Source organism: Peromyscus eremicus, chromosome 9, assembly GCF_949786415.1.
Source record: "Peromyscus eremicus chromosome 9, PerEre_H2_v1, whole genome shotgun sequence".
Taxonomy (NCBI): Eukaryota; Metazoa; Chordata; class Mammalia; order Rodentia; family Cricetidae; genus Peromyscus; species Peromyscus eremicus.
The window spans coordinates 43614227-43636490 of NC_081425.1; the positions used below are offsets into that span (position 1 = coordinate 43614227).

General features: G+C 40.8%; 1 protein-coding gene across 2 annotated transcripts in view; it reads left to right on the top strand.

The window, feature by feature from the left end:
• The window catches only part of Dgkh (diacylglycerol kinase eta), a 163806-nt gene that overhangs the window by 111527 nt on the left and 30015 nt on the right, over positions 1-22264 (top strand). For both annotated transcript variants that reach the window (XM_059273292.1, XM_059273293.1), the window contains exons 9-17: positions 255-414; positions 2042-2150; positions 2263-2402; positions 7263-7347; positions 10439-10524; positions 13617-13716; positions 16576-16849; positions 17777-17887; positions 21859-21990. In XM_059273292.1, the coding sequence (XP_059129275.1) occupies positions 255-414; positions 2042-2150; positions 2263-2402; positions 7263-7347; positions 10439-10524; positions 13617-13716; positions 16576-16849; positions 17777-17887; positions 21859-21990 (1197 nt within the window). The remainder of the gene's footprint in view (positions 1-254; positions 415-2041; positions 2151-2262; positions 2403-7262; positions 7348-10438; positions 10525-13616; positions 13717-16575; positions 16850-17776; positions 17888-21858; positions 21991-22264) is intronic.

Here is a 22264-nt window from a genome sequence, read left to right on the forward strand (position 1 = left end):
ATACTCTGTGATTGAGGTTTTCATTGTCTTTGGTGTGATTTTTCACTGCAGAGCATGTTCTGAAATGAAAGTTTTATATGGCTAGGATGTAAATCATAGCCTTAGTTCCCACTGGGGGATTAGATTATAGTGATGTGCCAGCAGTAAGAAAGGTTCCTTATTTTTGCCCATTTCTCTCACTTTCTCTAAATGTCTGTTAGTCATTTAAGAGAGAAAAATCTCCATATTAATGCTGTCCTGGGTTTGTTTTTCAGGGTTCTGTAGAGCATCGTTTTCCTTCTGTGTCAGCCCACTCTTGGTGTTCGTCAATTCTAAGAGCGGAGATAACCAGGGAGTAAAGTTCCTCCGTCGCTTTAAGCAGTTGCTCAACCCGGCTCAGGTGTTTGATTTAATGAACGGAGGGCCTCACTTAGGGTAATTCCTTAAGGATAAATCTTACTTGAGTAAAATACGCTTCTAAGCATTGTGTGGCCCTTCTCCCCGTGAAAATTACTGTTTCCAAGCCGCCAGGCGGTGGTGCCGCACACCTTTAATCCCGGCACTCAGGAGGCAGAGGCGGGTGGATCTCTGAGTTCGAGGCCAGCCTGGTCTATAGAGCACATTCCAGGACAGCCAGGTCTACACAGAGAAACCCTTTCTTAAAACAAAACAAAACAATCAAACAAACAAACAAAGCAACAGAAAATTACGGTTTCCGTGGACATCTCTGGTGTCATCTCTCATTCCTGCCTTCATTTGAGCTCTGTCAGGTTTTGGTTTTGCATTGTTCTTTTGCTGGTCATTGAACTTTTAGATGTGCTCATCCGGGGCAAGTCCTCGTCATTAAGCTATGTCTCTAGTGTAAGTTCTAATTATTTGTTGTTGTAGGGTTTTTTGGTTGTTGTGGTGGTGATGGTTTTTTTTTGCTGTTGTTATTTTTGAGACAGGACTATGAGGTCCCCCGCTGACCTGGAGCTGTGTGTAGACTAGGCTGGCCTCACAGGGTATGACCTGTCTCTCCCTCCTGAGTGCTGGGATTAAACATGTGCTCCCTAATTCACATTTTAACACAACCTTTCTGATGTTATTCAGCTTCCGTATGTCCGTTCCAAACTTGTTATCAAAACTTCCAAATTCTAAAATGTGCATAAAAATATTTTAAGTGTGTGTCTTACATCAAGCAAATGCTTAGCTGTAGGCAGAGATTCGTGCATAGATGTAAAGTACAAACTGATATTAGAGAATTACCTTCAGGAAAAACTAAAATTCATTTATATCAACGCACACAGTCAATGACTTAACCAAAGGGGGTTCTGTCTAGACCCGCAGGGGCAGTTCCTGAAGGATCTCAGGCCGACTTCAGATAGAGATAAGGAACTCGGGTTGACTGTCTCTTGAGCTTCTGTGGGGTTGTATACCTTAAAGTCCCCAAATGAATATGACTACCTGGCATTTCCACTGGGGGGAATTGCCTTGGGGTCCTTCATCCTCCTTCAGTGCCTGTGTGTGGTTCTTCTGTGGAGCCGACGCTCCGTCTTCTCATGAAGGGGCCGTTCACTCGCTAAATCTCTGAGCGTCTCTCCTTGTGAGACTGTTGCGCAGGACCTGAGGTTTTCTAAGGGAGGTAGAAATAAACGGAAGGGCGGAGACGAGGAGAGTGGGGGATGCTGAGAGCCGTGCGCGGGCAGGCAGGGGCTGGCAACTGTCTTTAGTTCAGCCTCAGTTTCCCCCACACTCCCTTGGCTTGTAATTCCTCAGGAAATGGCATGTCCTGTAATGGAGAAACTGTCTACTTTGCCTTCAGTTCGCTTTCCTGATTCTGCTTCACCTTTGTTTTTCTCATTTTTAATTTCCCCTTACTTCTAATTTATCTTCGTTTCTGCTTATAACACATTTTTTTCCAAAAGTTTCTTGAATCAACTATTACACTCAAGTTAACTTTTATGTAAGAATTCTTATATTGAATATGAATGTGATAATAATGACTATCAAATGAACTGTAGTTGGAGAAAGTGGTTTTCTTTTTATGTATTTACACTAAAAATAGACATTTGACTTTCAGCTTAAGGTTATTTCAGAAGTTTGACAACTTCCGGATTCTTGTCTGTGGAGGAGATGGAAGTGTAGGCTGGGTCTTGTCAGAGATCGATAAACTGAACTTGAATAAACAGGCAAGTGCTCACTGGGGTGTTTGGGTCTTGCTGTGTAGCTTAGGCTAGCCTCGAACCCAGGGTCCTTGTTTTCCGACGTCTCTCAAAGTGTCCCTGTTGCATTCTTTTGCAGTGCCAGCTTGGGGTATTGCCTTTGGGTACAGGCAATGACCTTGCTCGAGTTCTTGGCTGGGGAGGTTCCTATGACGATGACACCCAACTTCCTCAGATCCTAGAGAAGCTGGAACGAGCCAGTACCAAGATGTTGGACAGGTAAAAGAAAGTCTCCTGACGGGAAAATGTCAACCTCAACTTATTTGATACGTTCTGTCTCACTAACTGTAAGTCCGAAAGTCCAAACTTCCAGGTCTTGTTCATTGATCTCTGAGATCCTGAATAGAGCCTGTGTAAAGTAGACCCTCAATAAAAGATGCTTTTGAATGAATGGATGGATGACAGAACAAACAAACAAACAAAAAACAAAACAAAACAAAAACCCTGAAAAATGATTCCAGTGAATTCATATTTTAAATGTAAATGATTATGGAGTTACTAATCTTTGTTTTGTCGTAGTTTGAGGATAGGGTCTCACTACGCGTAGCTCAGCCTGACCTCCAGCTTGAGATCTCCTGTCTCATCGTCCCGGAGTGCCAGGATTATAGAGGTGTTCCACCATGCCCAGGGACGCCAGTCACTTTTAATCAGTGTTCAAGTTAGGAAGCTCAAAAGTTAACTTTGCAGCTAGAGCTTCTGATGAATGGAATAGTAAGACCCACCATCTTGTGGTTCCAGAACCTAAGAAAAACATTGTCAAGTTCAGTTTGCTACAAGGTCTTCTCTGCGTTAATTCATTCACTATTTGGATAGTAAAAAGATAAAAGAACCCTGCCCAGGCTGGGGATATAGCTCAATGGTAGAGTGTTTGCCCTGGGGTGGGGGCGGGGAGAGAAAGAGAAAGAGAGGAGGGGAGGGAGGAGGAAAGACAGAATATGAATCCTGTCTCAGAGACAGAGGGAATTATTTGGAAGACACATGAAGATGAAGAACTGTCCACTGTGTTTACACCGTCCTTGATCCCCTCCCCATGCCCTGCCATCCCCTCCCCTCTTCTCTCGCCCCTCTGCTCCCCTCCCCCACTCTGAATGGTCATATATAAAACAGAACTCACAGTGTTTGTAACCTGACTGCTGTGGTGAAGGCATTTAGCATTTGAGTTTAAGGAACAAGAAGATTCAGTAAGCCGTAATTACCCCACCCCCAAGAGCACAGGACAAATATCAAAATATCATTACAGACCTGAGCTCGCATGAATCAAAACAACTTTGATAGGATTAGCCATCTGTGGAACTCTTCCTGAAAACAAAATCGCATCAGGGAGCTACCAGTGAAAAATGTAATTATCCTAAGATGAGCGATAACCTCAGTACGGTAACCTTGTCTGTCATACTGTAATGCTGTAAGGCTTGATTCCTTTGCTGACAGCATACTGAAAAATAGAGCCGGATGGTAGAACCTTAGCCCGTATTTATCCAAAATTGCATGAAGGTGACACTCACTTAGTTGGGCCATAACGATTTATAATCTGGGCTGGGGCTAGATTCAAGAATCTCCAATCCCTAAGAGTCTGGAGGTCAGAAAGGAAGGAAGGAAGCAAAGGAGAGAGGGAGGGAGGGGAAATAAGGGGGTGCTGGGGAAGTGGCTCAGTGGGTCGACGCCCTTTCTGTCCAAGCCTGGATTTAGTTCCCAGCACCCATTCGAAGCTGAGGGAAGTGGCATCTTCCCAGGGCTCCTTAGGGTGAAAGGGGAGGAAGGCACAGGAGCCGTCCCAGAGGCTGGCAGCCAGCCGCCTGGCATGTACAGCGGCAAACCGGAGACCTAGTGTCCAACAAGGTGGAGAATGAGGACTGACACACTGAGTTGTCCCCAGATCACCACTCACAGGCTGTGGCACATGCGTGCTTGAACTCACAGACATGAGCATGCGCTTGCACACACTCACGCTTCATGTATACACTCAGAGAAACAGAAAGGACAGATAACAGTGTGGTGATGGGTCAGTTAACTAGCTCAGGTGATACGGTGACTTCATGAGATTTATGTACACCAAAACCACAGCTGTGTATCCTAAATGCATAGTGTTCAGCAGTTTTTACCTTAATAAAACTGAGAGGAAGGAAGGATTTGAATGAAATAAAATCAGCTTGAGAGGGAGAGAGAGCCTGGAAGAAATTCCTAAATGCTCCAATGCTGTGCTTACTAAACAACTCAGAGTATTTACTAAAGATTTTTTTGAATATTTAATCGTGTGCATGTTCTTGCGTTTGCCCCATGGAGAGTGTGGAGGTCTTTCCAGAGTCGGTTCTCCCCTGGAACCACGTGGTTCTTGTGGATCTAATCAGTCTCTGTGCCAGCATCTTCCCTCACTGAACCACCTTACCAGCTGCAGCACAGAGTATTTGAAACGCTGCCTTTTGAGACAAATGTAAAGGGCAGGCCTGATGCCGCCTAGGACACGCGCTCTAGAAACTCGCTCCCCCTCGTGGTTAGCGGAGAAATAGCACCCCTGTGGTCACACTTGACATTCACTGGCGTGCCAAAAACAAGGGAGCCAAGGTGACGAGGATCTTTATTAGAACCATTTTGTTTTCTTAGTGACGTTACTGTTTGTGAAAAACAGGTGATCCCGGCCCCATTAAAAAAAAAAGGATGAGAAATCAATTTAATCTTCTGCCTTATGTAGGCTTTTCAATAATATTTATTTGATCTTTAGAGCTATACTGGGACTTGGTTCCTAAAAGCATCATTATGACTGTTTTACAAAGACCAGACACAGACTTCTGGAGACGGTGGGGGTAGGAACCGCTCAGACCGTTGGCCTGGCATTCTGTTGTCCTTGTTTTATGCTGCTGACACTGCCATCCCAAATGAGTTAATATTGTCATCTCTGTGCTGGACGTGGTCAGAGTCACGTAGCCAGTCAACAGTGGGGCTGGCACTTCAACAGAGTCCAGCCTCTTCCTTCCAGCACACAGGCTGCAGAGATGCCCTGGAGCATCTCGTGGCCAGTGCTAACGCTCACCCAGGTCGCCACTCTTGCTGCCTCTTCTCCTTGTTCCCCCGGAATTCCCTATCCAGGAGGGAGATGCCGCCTGCAAGGTTGTGGTTTGGGGTGGAATCCTTTCCCACTTCTTGTCTTTTGGCTAGAGAAGTCGTTCAGCTACAAGGAGCTTGGCTTTCACGTTTGATTGCTGTGTTCTCTTCTCTGCGGATGTCACTAATACTTACGTGATTTCGAGTTTCTGTGCTAACACATGTGCTTCATTCAGAGGCCTGTCCACTCTTGTGGATCTAGACCCTGCCTTTCACTTTGGCATGTTCAACATATGTGTCTGTTGCACGGATGGATGGAGAGTTATATAATTTAACTTGTAATGTTCTCTCTCTCTCTCTCTCTCTCTCTCTCTCTCTCTCTCTCTCTCTCTCTCTCTCTCTCTCTCTCTCCCCCTCTCTCTGTGTATGCATGTGTGTTTGCATGCGCATGTGGAGTCCTGAGGTTGATCCTGGAAATCATCCTTGATCTACCCTCTTACTCACTGAGGCAGGGTCTGCCATTTGAACCCAGAGCTGGCTGAGGTGGCTACTCCTGCTAGTACCTCATACTATTCCTGTCTTCTTGGGCTGGAACTATGCACAGGCTAGCACTCCCACCCAGCATGTAGGTGGGTTCTGAGGATCAGGGTTCATGCTTTCACAGCAGCTGCTGTAGCCACGGAGCCAGCTCCCCAGCCCTTAGTTATGTTTTTCATGTTGGGAGTTGAATAGTAGCTACAAGTAACGGTTTAGTTCACACAGTCTAAATAACATATGCCTATTGGAAGTTTCTGGAATTCTGGGTTTTTATGCGAAGACTTATTCTCACTGGTCTGAATAATACAGTAGGATCTACTGGTATATGATCCATTGGTTTAGGAATTGCCTATATGTCCCATCATTGGCTGTGTATGCTTTTTATAAGATTCATGTGTTGTAATACTGCTTTTATAATACTCTGTATCTATAAAAAAAAAACTTTATCTCTCATCTTGTTAGACTGTACTAATGTCCTAGCCCCTCCCCAAATTTGGAATTGTTTTAAATATTACTCTGGAATTATCCTGTTGATTGCTTTTTCAAACGATTCAACATTTGGAATGATTACTTAGTAATACTTAGTAATTACTTAGTAATACTTGGAATGTTTTCTTAAATTAAGTATTATTTCTATAAATAATTTTCTTCCATCTCATGTTTATATTACCCTTTCTTAAATTAAGGAGCGTTTACATCATTTTCATCTCTCTCTCTCTCTCTCTCTCTCTCTCACACACACACACACACACACACACACACACACACACACACACACGCTCACTCACATATTCTCTTGCCAGGAGCAGTCAGTGAATGTGAAATGGTTTATTTTCATAGGTAATATGCATTTCTTTAAGACATCATTTTAGAACTTTGGTTCATTAATAATGTAGAATTTAGTTACTACTTTACTGATTTAGAAAGTAGAGGAGAAAAGAAAAAGCCAAAACGTATTGCATCAAGAGTAGTAAGTTGGGGCTGGAGAGATGGCTCAGCGGTTAAGAGCACTGGCTGCTCTTGCAGAGGACCTGAGTTCAATTCCCAGCACCCACATGGCAGCTCACAACTCCCTGTAACCCCAGTTCCAGGACTTCTGACACCCTCACGCAGACATACATGAAGGCAAAACACCAATAAACACAAATAAAAATAATTTATAAAAAAGGGTAGTAAGTCAGGGGATGACCAGCTTTTCCTGCTCTGATCTGGTATTGGAATGTTTGGATGCTGCAAACTGGAGAAATGGTAGAATGTGTAAATGATAAACTGTGAATCCAATGTTTTATGGGATTATCACAGTTTTCACAGTTTTGTCTCTGTCTCATCTTTGGTTCAAGATAGATTAAAACTGCAGGCCACAAATATCTATCTATCTATCTATCTATCTATCTATCTATCTATCTATCTATCTATCTATCTATCTATGTATATGTATGTATACAAGATGGAAATAGCTTATTAAGATTTAAAGAAATTTTAGACCAAAGGATTTTCTCTCATCAGGTGGAGTATAATGACATATGAACTCAAATTGCCAGCAAAGACGTCTCTACTTACTGAACCCACAGAAGCGTCCGAAGGATTTTATGTAAGACCAATCTCTTTTTGTCTACTGACCATTTGAAGTGGGGTATTCTGGGGATAGGGGAGATGTCAGTGGCAGCATGCTTGTTTCATGGTGTCCCTGACTGCCTCCAGTCTTCTCCCTCAGAGTAAAGAATCCTGAGGATCAAGGTTAGAATCCTTCTGTGACCATGAACCCTAAGTCACTGGCCTCCGTGGACCTCACCACTTCGTCTGTAACATGGGCCACAGTGCTGTGAGGATTTAAAGATGCAGATGTATATAAGTCACCAGGCATGCAAGGTCCAGTCCTCATGACCCAGAACGCCAGCAGATAGCACCCTCTAGTGAGTGTTTACACATCCTCTGCATCAGTCCTGAGCACCTGCTTGGCCAGTAGGTGTTAGTCCAGCTCCTGTAAGCCCCTCCCACCCATGTTCCCACCCATGTCCCAGGATTCCTGGCTGGAAGATCATGCAGTGTCTCTCTTAGCCTGCTCTTTGAATGGGCTGCAGTCCCATGTTAAGCCCACTGATCCTGAGCAAGCAAAGGAAGAAACACTGCTCACCCCCTTCTATCCCTGTTCCAGGCCACTAATGTCTAAAATTTTCAAATCGATTTAAACCTCAGAGCAATGGAAACTTAAAACAGTCTAGCCTTCCAGGAGATTATCTCTGACTCATTAAGACCTTTTGATCTACAACAGTGTATTTTTCCCTCCAGGAAAATTCTCGTCTTCAGGGCTGAAATCTTTGTTTTGCCATTGAGAAAATTATTATCTCATCAAAACTAAGGCAAGGCACGGCAAACAGAAACGCGAGGCATTCCTTAGAGAAGACGAATGTATTTTTCAGATATGAAAGTATTGAAAAGTGTTCTGAAACATGAAAAAGTAGTAAATCATGTGAAATGGAAAACAGAAATGATGTACAGCCGGGTCACCTAGAGATACTCACTGTTGAGGTTAATATATTTACTGTTTAATATACAGCAAAACTTTCAATTGTGATATTATTCTCTCTGACGATACCCATCACAGCTGTTTTTCTAGAAGCCAATCTTCTCAGGAGTAACTTTTTATAAATATTATTATTTTTTTCCCAAAATGAGGAAAGGAAGTCGTGACCCTGCTAAGTGACACTGTAGGAGATTAAAATGTGGCATCTATAAATTCTGTCCTTGGACATAAAGATATTTTTTTCCTCAGAAAGAGGTGTATTTTTGTCTTTGAATATCTGTATTGAACAAATAAATACAAGCTTCAAGTAGCAAATGACAAATGAATCAAATGACAATAACTAATAAATTAATTAATGCAAATGCTGGCCATGTCATATATTATTCGCTCTGCAGTGAAGAGGATAAGCTGGTCTCTGAAGAGTATTGCCCTATTTTGCATTTTTAAAAGCTGTGTTTCCACTGTTCTGATCTTTCGCGATACAGATTTTTGTATTTAAACCAGGCGATTAGCGGGTCAGTGCAATACTGTGTGACTTGGGAGACCCGTAGCTACTGTGGTGTGAAATTGCCTTTGCAGGTGTGGTCTGCATTTGAAGGAGGTGAGGTAGGAATTGCAAATTGGCTACTGACGGATGGACTTGGCTCTAAATTTAAAATGAGATTTCTTTGAAAAGGTGCCAGTCAGAATGGCATTGTGGAGGAAAATGTTTACTGAAACGTCAGTGATTTCTGAGTCAACTGATGGAAATGGGCGAAAAGGAGCGAGAGGATGTCCGAGCAAGGCGAAGGAATGTTGGGGACCAGCTTGAATGGGGCCGTCATTTCTACTGGAAAATTCTGAGTTTATGACGGGGAGTGCCCTTGAAGGACACTTGGCAGAAGACTCTGTGCATAAGGCTGTTTAAATAGTGTGCATATTTTTACATATCAAGAGAATGGGCTCTTTCAATAGCATGTAAGGTTTGAGTCCAGTAGAAAGGGAGATGGGGCATTGGGGAATGTAGTGTGTTTCATTGTCTAGGAGAAGTATTTACTTACATAATTTTATGGTCCCTTACCAGATCATATGGCTACACAATTGAATTTTTAAAAACCCTTTTTACTGAAGTGTAATATGTAGGCAGAGAAGTGTGCATATCTTAGATGTACAGCTTGGGACATTTTTCACAAATTAGGCAGACCTTATGTTACTGACACCCAGATCACAAGATAACATTTCAGTGCCTGATAGGCCCCTCTCCTGCCCTCCACATATTTCTCATGGATGACCACCGTCCTGGCTTTTAACAGCCTAGACTAATTCTGTCTGGTTTAGGAAAATGGGAAAATAGACTATAAAATGGAAATCATTTTGTGTGGTTTTTGCTTTGGCTCCTTCTACCCGGCATGAAGCTCATCAGATTCATCTGTACTGTGGGGTACTTGTGACTCTTTCCTTCCCAGTGTCCTGTTGTAGGTTCATAGAACAAATACATTCCATTTAACCCTGTGTGAATGTTCCGTCTAGTCCGTGTCTTTCGGTGAACATCTGTTTCTTTGGATTGTCTGTGTAGACTCGAGTTTCTTGGTCCTCTGGTGTCTGGCCTGTGTTCAGCTTTAACGGACGATGTCCAGTAGCTTCCCAGAACCCATGAGTTTTTCTGTAGGAGAGCTTTACACTGCCATCACGCTGTGCCAGCTGTCAGGTTCTGTTGGCGTTCATGATGAAACTGAGTCACTCACTGGGTTATTCCACTTGGATTTCTAGGTTTTCATCCTTATTTTATACTCACTAGTCTGGCTTATACTGTATTCATGTTAATAATGCTTCTTATAGTCATATTATATTTATATATAATTCGTTTGTATATAATTTTTTAAAAATTAATATGGAGTTTTAATTGGATTTTCTAAAAATGTAAAGAACTCCAGAACCTGAAAATGGGAGTCAGGGGAAGTTTTCTTTTGCATAATGACCCCCCCCAGCACACACACTTTTTGAATAATGAACCCCCCACACTTCTCATGACAGCATTTGCCCCCCACACTTCTCATGACAGCATTTGCCCCCCACACTTCTCATGACAGCATTTGCCCTGTCTTGTTTTCTGAAGCAGTCGTAAGTGGGTTGTATGGACACCAACGACAATCATAGAGTATAGGGTTTTCTTTTCCAGATGACAATTTATGAAGACTCTGTTGCAAATCACCTTACGAAAATCCTCAATTCTGATGAACATGCGGTGGTCATATCGTCTGCCAAGTGAGTTGTGGGGCTGACGTGAAGAAATGCTTAGTTATGTGAGAACATGAAAGGGAAGGGTGTTTTCTGGCTGTGACACCACCTCTTCTGATTTTCCTTAGTAATGTATGTGAAGTGACTTAAAAGGATTAAATAGAGTGATTTGAGCTTGGTTTCTGTAGTTACATTAGCTTCTGCATGGAGTCCATTCAGAGGGAGAAGATTTTGCTGCTTATTTTGAAAGGTTTTTGTCAGGAAACTGTAAAAAGTATTTCGAGTTTAAATGTCTGTTTGGAATGATTAATTATAACATGGAAATCCTATCTCATTATAATTTATTATTTCCTGTACACACATTTCTATTTAGCAACTGTTTATATCACTAAAAGGAAAATAATAAGATTCTTCAAAATGACATTTCTCAACATATTTAAATTACATAATTATATTTTAGTTCAAAGTTATCAGATTTTAGTTAATTTCGTACATGGAGCTGGAGCTCTGTTATATAGTTATCCCAAATGTGGAATTTCATTTACTTTTAAAGTATCCTACACTCTCATCACGAGAAGGTCAGCTAGGGGAAGGGGATGGTGCAAGTTGAAATTTTTCAACTCATAGGTGAGGGGATGCTTTTTCAGATTCTGCTCAGTGACTACATTACCATTATGCAGGAACTGAAGGAAAGGATGGGGTAGAAGAACTAATGGAAAGTAGAAAACCCGAGAAGGAAAATGCAAGTTTCAGCTTATCACATACTTAATTTGTAACGAAGAAGAAACATAAAGAAGTCATTACGGACAAGTTTCCAGTTGGGGATTTAGCTCAGGGTAGAGCACTTGCCTAGCAAGCGCAAGGCCCTGGGTTCAGTCCTCAGCTGGAGGGCGGGTGGGGTGGGGCAAGGGATGGGACAGGACAAGTTTCCTTCTAACAGAAGTGTGAATGTACTGTCAACTGCTTTTGAGGATGTATCCCCACGGAACAGGAGACAGCGCAGAACAATAGGAAAGGGAAATGGCTTCAAGCAGTGGACCACTGTGGTTGATGGAGAGAGAGATGGGTAGGGTAGCACAGTGAGCAGAGCCCCTGGCTGGTTTGTGTTTATTTAATGAATTGTGTTGCTTACAGAAATGTATACATTTTTCAGATCGCTCAGGCCTCAACACTTTGAGCGCCTCTCTTGTCCTGGGTTCAACCCACCTACTATTTCCTGGGCCCCAGCAGATATTTGACTTTGCTGGCCTCGCTCTGTGATCAAAAGTCTGTCTGTAGAAAACTTAAAAGGACACTGCCTCGAACTCACTGTATTCCAGGCAGTCTTTGAAACCAGAATCCTCCTGCATCAAGTAGATAAGAGCGCAAACCTGTACCATCTGGCCCACCTGAAGGATAGATTTCACATGGAAACTCTAAATTCGCTATTTAGATGAATTCGTTCCTCTAGAATAGCCTTTATTCCTTTTGTAATATGGAACCACAGGAGCACGAGGCAGAACATTTCTTCTCATTCGTCCCACAATTTAAGCATCAAGCACTCTCCTAACTTGCACACCAGTCCATCAGCCCTTTAGGTATAGAGGATCAGGTTTTTCCTTCAGCCTTTCATACAAGAAATTTCATGGTAGCCTGACATCATATTTGAAGAAATTCTATGAAAGTATATATTAACAAAGAGTAAAAATTATATGTGAAGTACATGAATGAGTCTCCAATAAATGGTAAGCTAGATTCTCTTAATTCCCTTAAAAATTGGAATTTAAGGGGCTGGCGCAATGGCTCAGTGTGTAAGAAGAGCCTGTTGCTCCTGCTAAGGAGTCGAGTTTGGTTCCTAGATCCTACAACACAGCTCACAACCATTTATAATTCCAGTTCCAGGGGGCCTGACACCTTCTTCTTGACTCCTTGGACACTGCATGAATGTTGTACATGCATGACATGCAAACACACACACTCGGATTTTTTTTTTAAATCTTAAAGAAAAATAAAGAACAGTGCCAAGAAAATCGTGCCTATAGCTCAGTGGTTAAGTGTTGACTTAGCATGTGGGAGACCTGGGTTCTATCCCTGACATCAGGAAGCAGGAGGACGAGGACTAGATGGCTAGTGGATCTAACCCCTAAGCAACAAATAAAACAAAGATTGTTAGGAATAATACACCTAGATGGCCAGTTCAACAGCTTGGAGTTTATATGGGCACTTATACATGTACCTATTGCATTGTTCGATTTTCGAAATATCTGGAAGCTGCCATTGCTTACCAGAGAAAGTTGTAAATTTAATAGAAAAAAAAAAAACCTACTGGAACATCTTTCTCTTTTTCTTTAAATTCTTTAATCTATATCAGTGATAGAGATGCTTTACATTCAAGAAGTTTCTATCAATGTACACATGTTGCCAAAACCAATCTATTCATATGCCATTTTGTGGGTCATTTTTTTACACAACTTTTTGAGAGGCAGATATGGTATGCATTATTCTTTCTTTTATTTCATTTCTTTTGCAAAGACACCAAATGTAATTAAAAGAAACAAACAAGTAAACCATATATTGCTGACACTAATGAGATCTCAATTGGATTAGGCGTGTGTATTATTGTATTGGTTATCTTAAGGGGAAAAAATGGATGAGTTTACAGAGAACATAACTCAATTCAAGTGTCTGATTGGTTGGTAACAATACACAACCGCTTTTCCTCTTTAGGAGCAATATGCTACCAAGCTGTCCATTTGCTGACTAGTAGGTCCAGTAGATCCTGTAGATGGTGGAGAATGTGGGTCTGTTTGTTATACATGAAGAAAATTGCCTAAGCTGTGGAAGATACTACATTATTTCTAAGGGATCTGAAAGTGTTATTTCTAAGGCTTATTTAAGCATTCAAGAATAGTTCACTGCAGCCTTACTATAATTTAAGTATGGAGAATGAGGCTTAATTTTTTATCCATTTTTCAGTTAGGAAATCCTAAATGGATCTAAGATAAATTAACACAGATGGAAGTGTGGTCTTATGTAAAAATGATCCTGGGTATTTTGAGTTTTCCTACTTGTACTTACTTATAAATATGTTTGTACGTGAGAGCCCACAGACTAAACTGTGCGATTTCTCTTCCTCAAAGGATACTCTGTGAAACCGTGAGGGACTTCGTTGCCAAAGTGGAGAAGGCACAGGAGAAAACACTGGAAAATACAGTAGTAGCTGAAGCCGTGGCCAGTAAAGTAAGGGGACACATCAGGGGCATGGGAGGTGTTTATTGACATTATGAGCATTGCGTTATGGTTTTTTTGGCTTTTTTGTTGTTGTTTTTTGTTTGTTTGTTTGTTTTTCAAAACAGGGTTTCTCTGTGTAGTTTTGCTGTCTGTCTTGGATCTCGCTCTGTAGACCAGGCTGGCCTTGAACTCACAGAGATCCACCTGGCTCTGCTTCCCGAGTGCTGGGATTAAAGGCGTGCGCCACCACCGCCTGGCTGTGTTGTATTTTTAAAGACTGCCTCGGTGTGCTCTTGCCAAAATATCTAACGATAAAAAATGATTTTTTTAAATTATATGTGAGGATTTACAAAAACACCTTCTAGTTTATGGTTATCCTCTAATGTGCACAAAAGCTGCATTGTTGGAGAGTATTCAGCCAATCAAATTTTATGATTCAGATCCCTTTCTCAGTGATTGACGTAAAGGGACATGCAATCACCCTGACAGAGGAGGATGCCACGGGGCTGTGGTCCCATTGGGTGAGGCCTGGCTTTCCACGTCAGACAAAATTTAGTGATCCAGTTCCTTCCCAGCATGAGTACCCCATTCTCTAGAGAGCAGTCCTAGTCTCCTTCCAAGTTCTATTTATTTCATGCCTTTACAGATTTTTTTCCTCCCTTTATGAGCTTTCTGATGCTGAGAATAGCATACTGCCTTTACAAGCCAGCGTCTTTTAAAGTTCATGATAGGGCCTTTTGACGTAAGGCTTGGATAGTTTTGGCTTGGGAAGGATTTCTCCCCCTAAAGTTCATGCTGTAGCTAGTGGGTTGAGTGGAAGAAAAAGAAAATGCAAATAAACCTTTTTCCTTTAAATTTTTATTTAGTCTGAAAATTTTCACACCCATATACACTGTATCTAGATCATATTCACCCCTTACTCCTCTCGGGCCCCCACCCCCACCATCTCTCCTTTCTTCCTTTCATAATTTTTTTTTTTAAATCCCACTGAGTTTAGTTAGTGCTGCTCATGTGCACACGGGTGTGAGGTCATCCGCTGGGGACTGGGGAAATCCATCAATGGCCACAGTCCTAAAGAAAACTTGACTGTCCCTCCCCAAGAAGTCATCAGCTTCCAGTAGCTCCTTAGCCTGGGGGTGGGGCCTCCGGAACCCCTCTTCTCCTCAATGCTGGGACATTTAACTGTCGGTCTTATGCAGGTCTTGTGTTGGTAACCACAGCTGCTGAGCTCATGTGTGTGACGGCCATGTCATGTCATGAAGCCACCGTTCCACACTGCTTCTCTCTGTCCTTCAGCTCTTAGATTCTTTTTACCCTCTTCATTGGCCATGTTCCCTGAGCCTTGGGGTTTAGGGTGGGATCACTGTTCATGTCCCACCCACAGCTGATCATTCACAGTCCCAATTTGCAGATGTTATGATTTTTTTAAAAAAAATTATTTATGTGTTTTATGTATATGAGTGCTCTATTTGCATCTATGCCTGCATGCCAGAGGGCACTGGATCCCACTATAGATGGTTGTGAGCCACCACTCAGGACCTCTTGGGGAGCAGCCAGTGCTCTTAACCACCTCTCCAGCCTGATGTTATTATTCTTCACACAAGACCCTAAGGACGCTACCAAAATGCTCTCGGAGCTGATGAAAACTTCCAGCAAAGTGGCAGGATACAAAACTAACACATAAAATCCAGTAGCCTTCTTATGTACCAAGGACAACATCACTAAACTAAACGTTGAGGTGCTCCAGTCATTTCCTTCCCTATGGAGAGTTTCAGAAGGCAGAAACTCTCTCTTAACCACGTGTTTGCCTCTGAAGTCCTTCCCCCGTGACCCTGTCTTGGCTTTTCATCAAAGACAGAGAAATGGAGAGGGGCTAGACCAAGACTTCTGTGGAGATTGAAGGTGCATTGGTGGTAGCATTAACAGTCTTGATCCCAAATGTTTCTTCACCTGTAGAAAAAGAAGAAAAGCAGAAGGGCTCTGTGCCTGTTTTTCTTTTTGCACACACACACACACCCTTTACCCTCCTCCTGTGCATTTTCCTTCTTGTTCTTTCTTGGACACCATCATGCTGTCGGCACTCACAGAGCTCCAGCTCAGCCATGCCTGCAGCTCACGATGTTAAGGGTGCCCTGCATCAATGACTTCAAAAGAAAGCCTGGTGTTCAACTTAGCATCGGTTGCATTCTAAGAAAGAACAGCAGTTTGACATAGGTTGTAAAGATTTGAACTTGTAGGGGCTGGAGAGATGGCTCAGTGGTTATGAACACTGAGGACCCAGGTTTGGTTTCAAGCACCCATGTGGTAGCATACAACAATCTATAACACCTGTTTCAAGGGACCTGAGACCCTCTTCTAGCTTCTGTGGGTACCAGGCACATGCATGGTGTGCATACGTGCATTCAGGCAAAACTCTCATATATGTAAAAAAAATTGTTCTAGAAAGACTTTAAACCCTGAGATAGAATTTGAGTGAACCAGAAGTGTGAATCAACAGGTGGATGCCTGAGTTGTAAGCATTTCCAGTCCTTTATACAGTAGGTCTTTATCTGTCAGTTAATAGTCAGCATTTCTGTACATTAAGAGCCACTCATTTTTTTTATTTATTTAAAGATCATTTTCCGTCTTCACTAAATTGAAAGTAGATGTATTCTCCACCCAAAACACCTACAGAAGAAAAGACCATAGCTACTTGAATGTTGGTGTTTTCATCTCTAGTGATTAGAATCATTCAAGATTTGTCTTATATAAAAACCGATCTTACATTGTGTCTTCCAATCTAATATATTTGAATTTCTTCCTCATCACGGTTGCTGCTGTTTGTTTATTTTCTTGTCACTGCAGTTGATGTTTTATTGGTTTTCTTAGTGCTCCGTCCTCAATGAGAAGCTCGAACAACTGCTACAAGCCCTGCACGCAGACGCTCAGGCCAGTCGAGCTCCTCCAGGGGTTGGCCCTCCAATTCCTGAAGAAGATGTTGTGGAGTCGTCCAGTGAAGAGTCCTTGGGTGAAAGCAAGGACCAGCTCGTGAATGACATTGCAAAACCCTCCTCCCAGAAAGCTGCAAAACCCAGGGAAATAATGCTGCGGGCCAACAGTCTAAAGAAAGCAGTGAGGCAAGTCATTGAAGAAGCTGGAAAAGGTACACACTCACAAAATTAGCTTTAAAGAGACCGGCAACATCCCTGCTGCAGGCATAACCAGTGTGCATAATGCTCGGATTCAGTACACGTTAAAAAAAAAGTCTTGTGACATGGTAGAAGACTATATGTTCAGTAGAGGGAGATTTGAACTTAGTCATATCTGTGCTTTCAGTAGTGAGAGTCAGCATAGCAATGACACACAAAATAAGATGTCAGAAGTAAATTAAGTTGCAATATTTCTATCCCAGCTTAAGTACAAAAAGCACTTACAGAACAAGTCTAAAAACTTCAATCTTTTTACTCCTTGGGCTTGTCTTTAATTCTTAAAATCAACCCCACAGCTGCCTATAATAGAGAAAATAACTTCTTAATATTGGTTTTCTAACATGGTTGATGTTTAAGAGTATATAAATCTTTATCTGTATTTTCAAAGGTTTACTTGTTATTTTTAATTCTGTGTATGCGTGTGTGTCTGTGTGTGGGTATGTGTATGGCAGTACAGGTGCCCAAGGAGGCGCTGGACCCTCGGAGATGGAGTTCAGAGGCAGTTGTGAGCTGCCCGGTGTGGATGCTGAGAACCAAACCTGAGCCCCTGCAAGAGCAGTGTGTGCTCTTAGGCACCGAGCCGTGTATCCGGCACCTAGATTTCACTTTTTGTATGAGTACAATGTATATGCTGCTTAGAATTTTAGTCCTAGATGAAAGTTGACTTCAATACGAATAATGATGGGAATCAAATGTATTTGATTTTTATACTCGCCAGTGTCCACAGACATCACTCCCAATTTTGTTACTAAATGGCATTTCTTTGTGAATATAGAATTGCTTTTGATACCTGGTGCAGCTTTTCTTTCCTAAGCATATCTTAATATGAGTTCATTTTCTTTTCACTAATGCAAATCTGTTTCCCTTCTTACTACTTAAAGTTATAGATGAGCAGACAGTTCAACCCTGTGAATCGATTAGCCAGTCCTGTGACTGTGATAACCCAGAAACAGATGAATCTAAGGACGATGATATGAAAGATTCATCCGCAGGTGAGGAAATTGTGATGGTATCACAATCAGTCACAACTAACTTGGCATTTAGCTTTCTGTTTGAGACGAACTGTTGAATTTTTATTCTTCCAAGGGCTTTGGGGAAGTTTATGGTATTGATGAGCATTAAAATAATAATGGTAACAGATTAGGTCGGCTTGTCAAGTATTCTCATCTCTCATGTGTACTCTAGACACTAACAATAAACTAAGCATTATGGGATTAATATGATTAAGTATCTTAAAGGAAACATCCACATGTCCCCGTTTTAGCTAACATAGCGTTCTGATTCCTTGGGAAGCTGCTGCCCTCACACGTACCAAGTTTGGCTCTTGAGGGATTCAACAGTCCCTTATATTTTGCTGATTGGCCAATGCTTGTTGTTAAATTAAGCTTTAAAAGTCACAAGATTTCTAATTACAGCCCTTTCTTTACCAAATTATTTTTGCCTAGAAATTATTATATTATTGCTTGAAGATTGTTAACTGTTTCCCTGCCTTTTGGCTTTCAATAGGAAATGAATTTGTCCTTTCAGTATTTCATATAAGTGAAAAGTTTCTAATTACCATTGGATAATATAAGCAGAAGGTATACTATTAATGATATGAGGTAGTATGAATATAATTATAATATACTCGAGAGATGTCAGCATAATGTATCAGAACTGTTTCTTCTTATAGTTTATTAAGATTTTCTTTTCAAATTTGGACTGATTTTTTTAAAGCTTTTCTGAAATTTTCCTATCTGTAAAAATGAAGATAATAATATGCTATTTTAATTGGATTGTAGTAAAGGCTGACTAATTTACGGTACCAAAGTTCCCAGAATAGAATCTGGTATGCAGTGTTTTGTAAATGTTTGCTGTCTATCATCATTGTTATATATTATTATTATTTTTTATTATTATTACTATTATTATTATTGGCTGAGAAAAATTTGGTTGTACTTAAAATTTTTAAGGAAATCAAAATTAGTTTCTGTAAAGTTCAGATATTCGGCATATATATATATATATATATATATATATATATATATATATATATATCTACAGTCACGTTCTGAATTCTCTTCACAGATGGCCATTGATTCCCTCAGGCCGTTCAGTTCTAGTACATTTCTCTCTCAAGTTTGGCTATAATTGTTAGGAGTAGACTTGTTAGACTGTTCTTTATGATGAACTTCATTTTTTCTGCCTTAAAATTCAACCCCTGATGGAGGATATTTATGTATTATGATGTTGGTATTTGTATGGTATTTTTTATGATTGGCCTAATTCCGCACATGGTATTTTACCAGTTCCAAGATGACTCTGTCTTCTGCGGCTGTATCTCCCTCCTTCTTCCCTGTAGCACTCCTTAAATGATGCTGTGATGGCTTTTACAGTATCATGTTTCCTTGCTACATCTGATGTCTTCCTCCATATCTGGTGTCTCATAACTTCCTCCACTCGTCTCTAATTTGGTGATTTTTGAGTTGTTTGTTTTTCTGGCTGCATCCATTTGGTGAGTGTCTGTCTTAAAATGTTTTGAACAAACTCCAGGTGTTTACTGTAAGACAAGAGCATAGATATTCATGCTGCTCATCCAGCACATTTTGATGTTGCCCAAACTGCTGAATTTCTTTTCGGATTTAATTGTGATAGCTTTCCCTCATCTTGATAACCTTTCATCTTTTTTATTTGGACCTGTCACTTCCACCTGTTAAAGTCTTTTAATTTTTCTGTCACCTCCAGTGTGCTTTATCTGTGAAGTTGGTAGTTAGGCCTTTGATATTGTTATCTGTTGAAATCTACTTACTACAGTGGGTTATCCATACATCTGCTGTCTTCCATACGTGTACACTCAATGCCCATGGCCTCCAACCAGCCAGCATTCTGCTTTACCATACTCTCATCAACTTAACATTCCCATTAGTTAGACAGGAAACTGAAAGATACTGTTAGAGCGCTCTGTAGAGAGGCAAGCATAGATTTAGGAAAGTCTTTAACGTTACCACATTTGATGCCAATTTGGGCTGTAATCCAGCTTGCTGAAAATCATTGGCAATAGAAGTGTTCCTGTGTTCAGTGGTTTTATTGAATCATCTATATTGTGTCATTATTAAATTATGCAATTGATGTCTTAGATGTGAGGAATACAGTATATTAATGTGTTCAAGGTGATGCTTTATTGAGGAAGAAACATGAAGGACTAATTGAATTACCTGCAGTCGAGCATCGATCTTAGTCATTAGTACATTTTCTGCTTTTCAGCAGAGGTAAACATCAAAAGTTGCTTTGTGTCAGAGATTCGCCCTAGAAGTGGTGTCTGTCACACACAACAGAGTGGCGTCTATTAGTTTTGTGCAGCTGGACAGTGTTTGATCAGAGAAAATAGCATGCAAGATTAATATAGTTAAGTTTGTAATTAGTCTGAGGGAGAGTGAAGATAATTAAGTTTTAGAGTACTATTAAATTGAATTTAATGACTACTGGGTTTTTTTTTAACACTTATTGATGGCCTTTGATAAGATTAAGGTGCTGTTTTTCCATCACTAACTTGCCTCATATTATTAGAATTAAATCTTCCTTTTTTTATTATCTTGAATATTTTAACTGTATTGAGCTTTAACAAGAATACAACAAAACCATTTGGAGCTTATTATCATTTGAATAAATGATGGCAGGGAAAATACTTTGGTTTTATTGGAAGATAAATGATATCTTTCCATTTATTATTTTTTCTTTTTTTCTTAAAAGTATTTTTACAAACAACATATTTTGATCATATTCTTTTCCCCTCCAGGTCCTCCCAGATCCCCCTAACTACCTGCAAACCTGATTTCATGATCTCCCTCTCTTCCTCTCTCTCCCACCCCTCAACAAAACATCTTTCCTCTCTCCTAATAAAAACAAAGATCAAAACAAGCAAACCAATAAAATGAACAAAATGCAACACACACACACACACACACACACACACACACACACACACACACACACACGGTTCTATTTTGTGTTGACCACCTATGCCTGGGTCTGCCCTGGAGTGTGGTTGATATACCCAGTGACATTTCATTGGAGAAGACTGTTTTTCTCTTTCCTACCAGGTATCATTGCAAACAGCTTCTTGGTTAGAGGTTGGACTTTGTTTCTTCTTCCTCTTCTTCATCCTGGTATTTTTCCTGATTTGAACTCATGGTAGTCTTGTAGATGATGTCTCCTTTTGAGTTCATGTGTGACTCAGCCTTCGTGTGTCTGGAACACACTTTTTCTTTGGAGCCGTTCACCACCACTGGCTCTTAGAATCTTTCTGCCTCCTCTTCTGCATAGTTCCCTGAGTCTTCAGAGGAGGAGTTTGATAAAGATATCTCATTTAGAGCTGAATGTTCCACAGTCTTTCACTCTCCATATATTGTGTAGCTGTGGGTCTCTGTGTTAATTGCCATATACTGCAAGAAGAAGCTTTTCTGATGAGGGTTAAATGATGTGCTGATCTGAGTCCCAGCCAAGTGTCTCCACTAATTGAAGGCTATATTAACTCCTGTTTCACATGCATTCATGTGTTCCACTGGGAATCATATCACTTAAATATGATCATTTACCCAACATTCATGATTAACAAGTAACGTTGGTAGTATGCATCATAATGGTCATCAGGCTTTAGGTTTTCTACTTATCAAGTTTGAGTTGATCATATTCAAATTAAGCATATTACTGACTTTTTTTATATTAATGATGATAGATATCTATGTTCTGATAGTATCTATTCAAAGCCAGAGATCAATGTATCTCCCTTGGTAAATACTCTCCAAATGTCTCAAGAAAATGAAAATAAAATGATAAATGAAGGTAAATATAATTAACATCTTCAGATCCATTCATTGATTTAAATAGGCATTTGGTTGTTGTTGTGTGTCTTGAGTTTATAGGAGCTTGTTTAATTTTATACTGGTTTCATTTGCCATTTTTAATCTGGACTTTTTGTCAACAGCCAAATCCACATCTCAGTCTCCTGATGCCCAGACAAGTCATGGTAATTTCCAAACTGATTCTGTCACTGGTTCAGCTATGGCCACCACCAAAGAAAATCTCCCTGTGCTCAACACCAGAATTATCTGCCCAGGTAGTACAGTTGTGTGACATGGTATATGTTTTAATATGTCTTTGAAAATATGTAACTTCTCTTATTCATGAACTATAGAAAGGCATTCTTAGTGATAAATGTATTCTAGGTTGGAGCTCAGGAGCTTACCTTCTGTGACCTCCAAGCATCTCTACAGCTTTCCTTGTTCTTTTAAGCTACTACTTTCTCTGCAGAGATTTTTAGCCTAGTATCTCTGCCAGCCTTGATGAAATGAGTTTACCTTGGATTAGAGTAATACAAGTAGACACCAGAG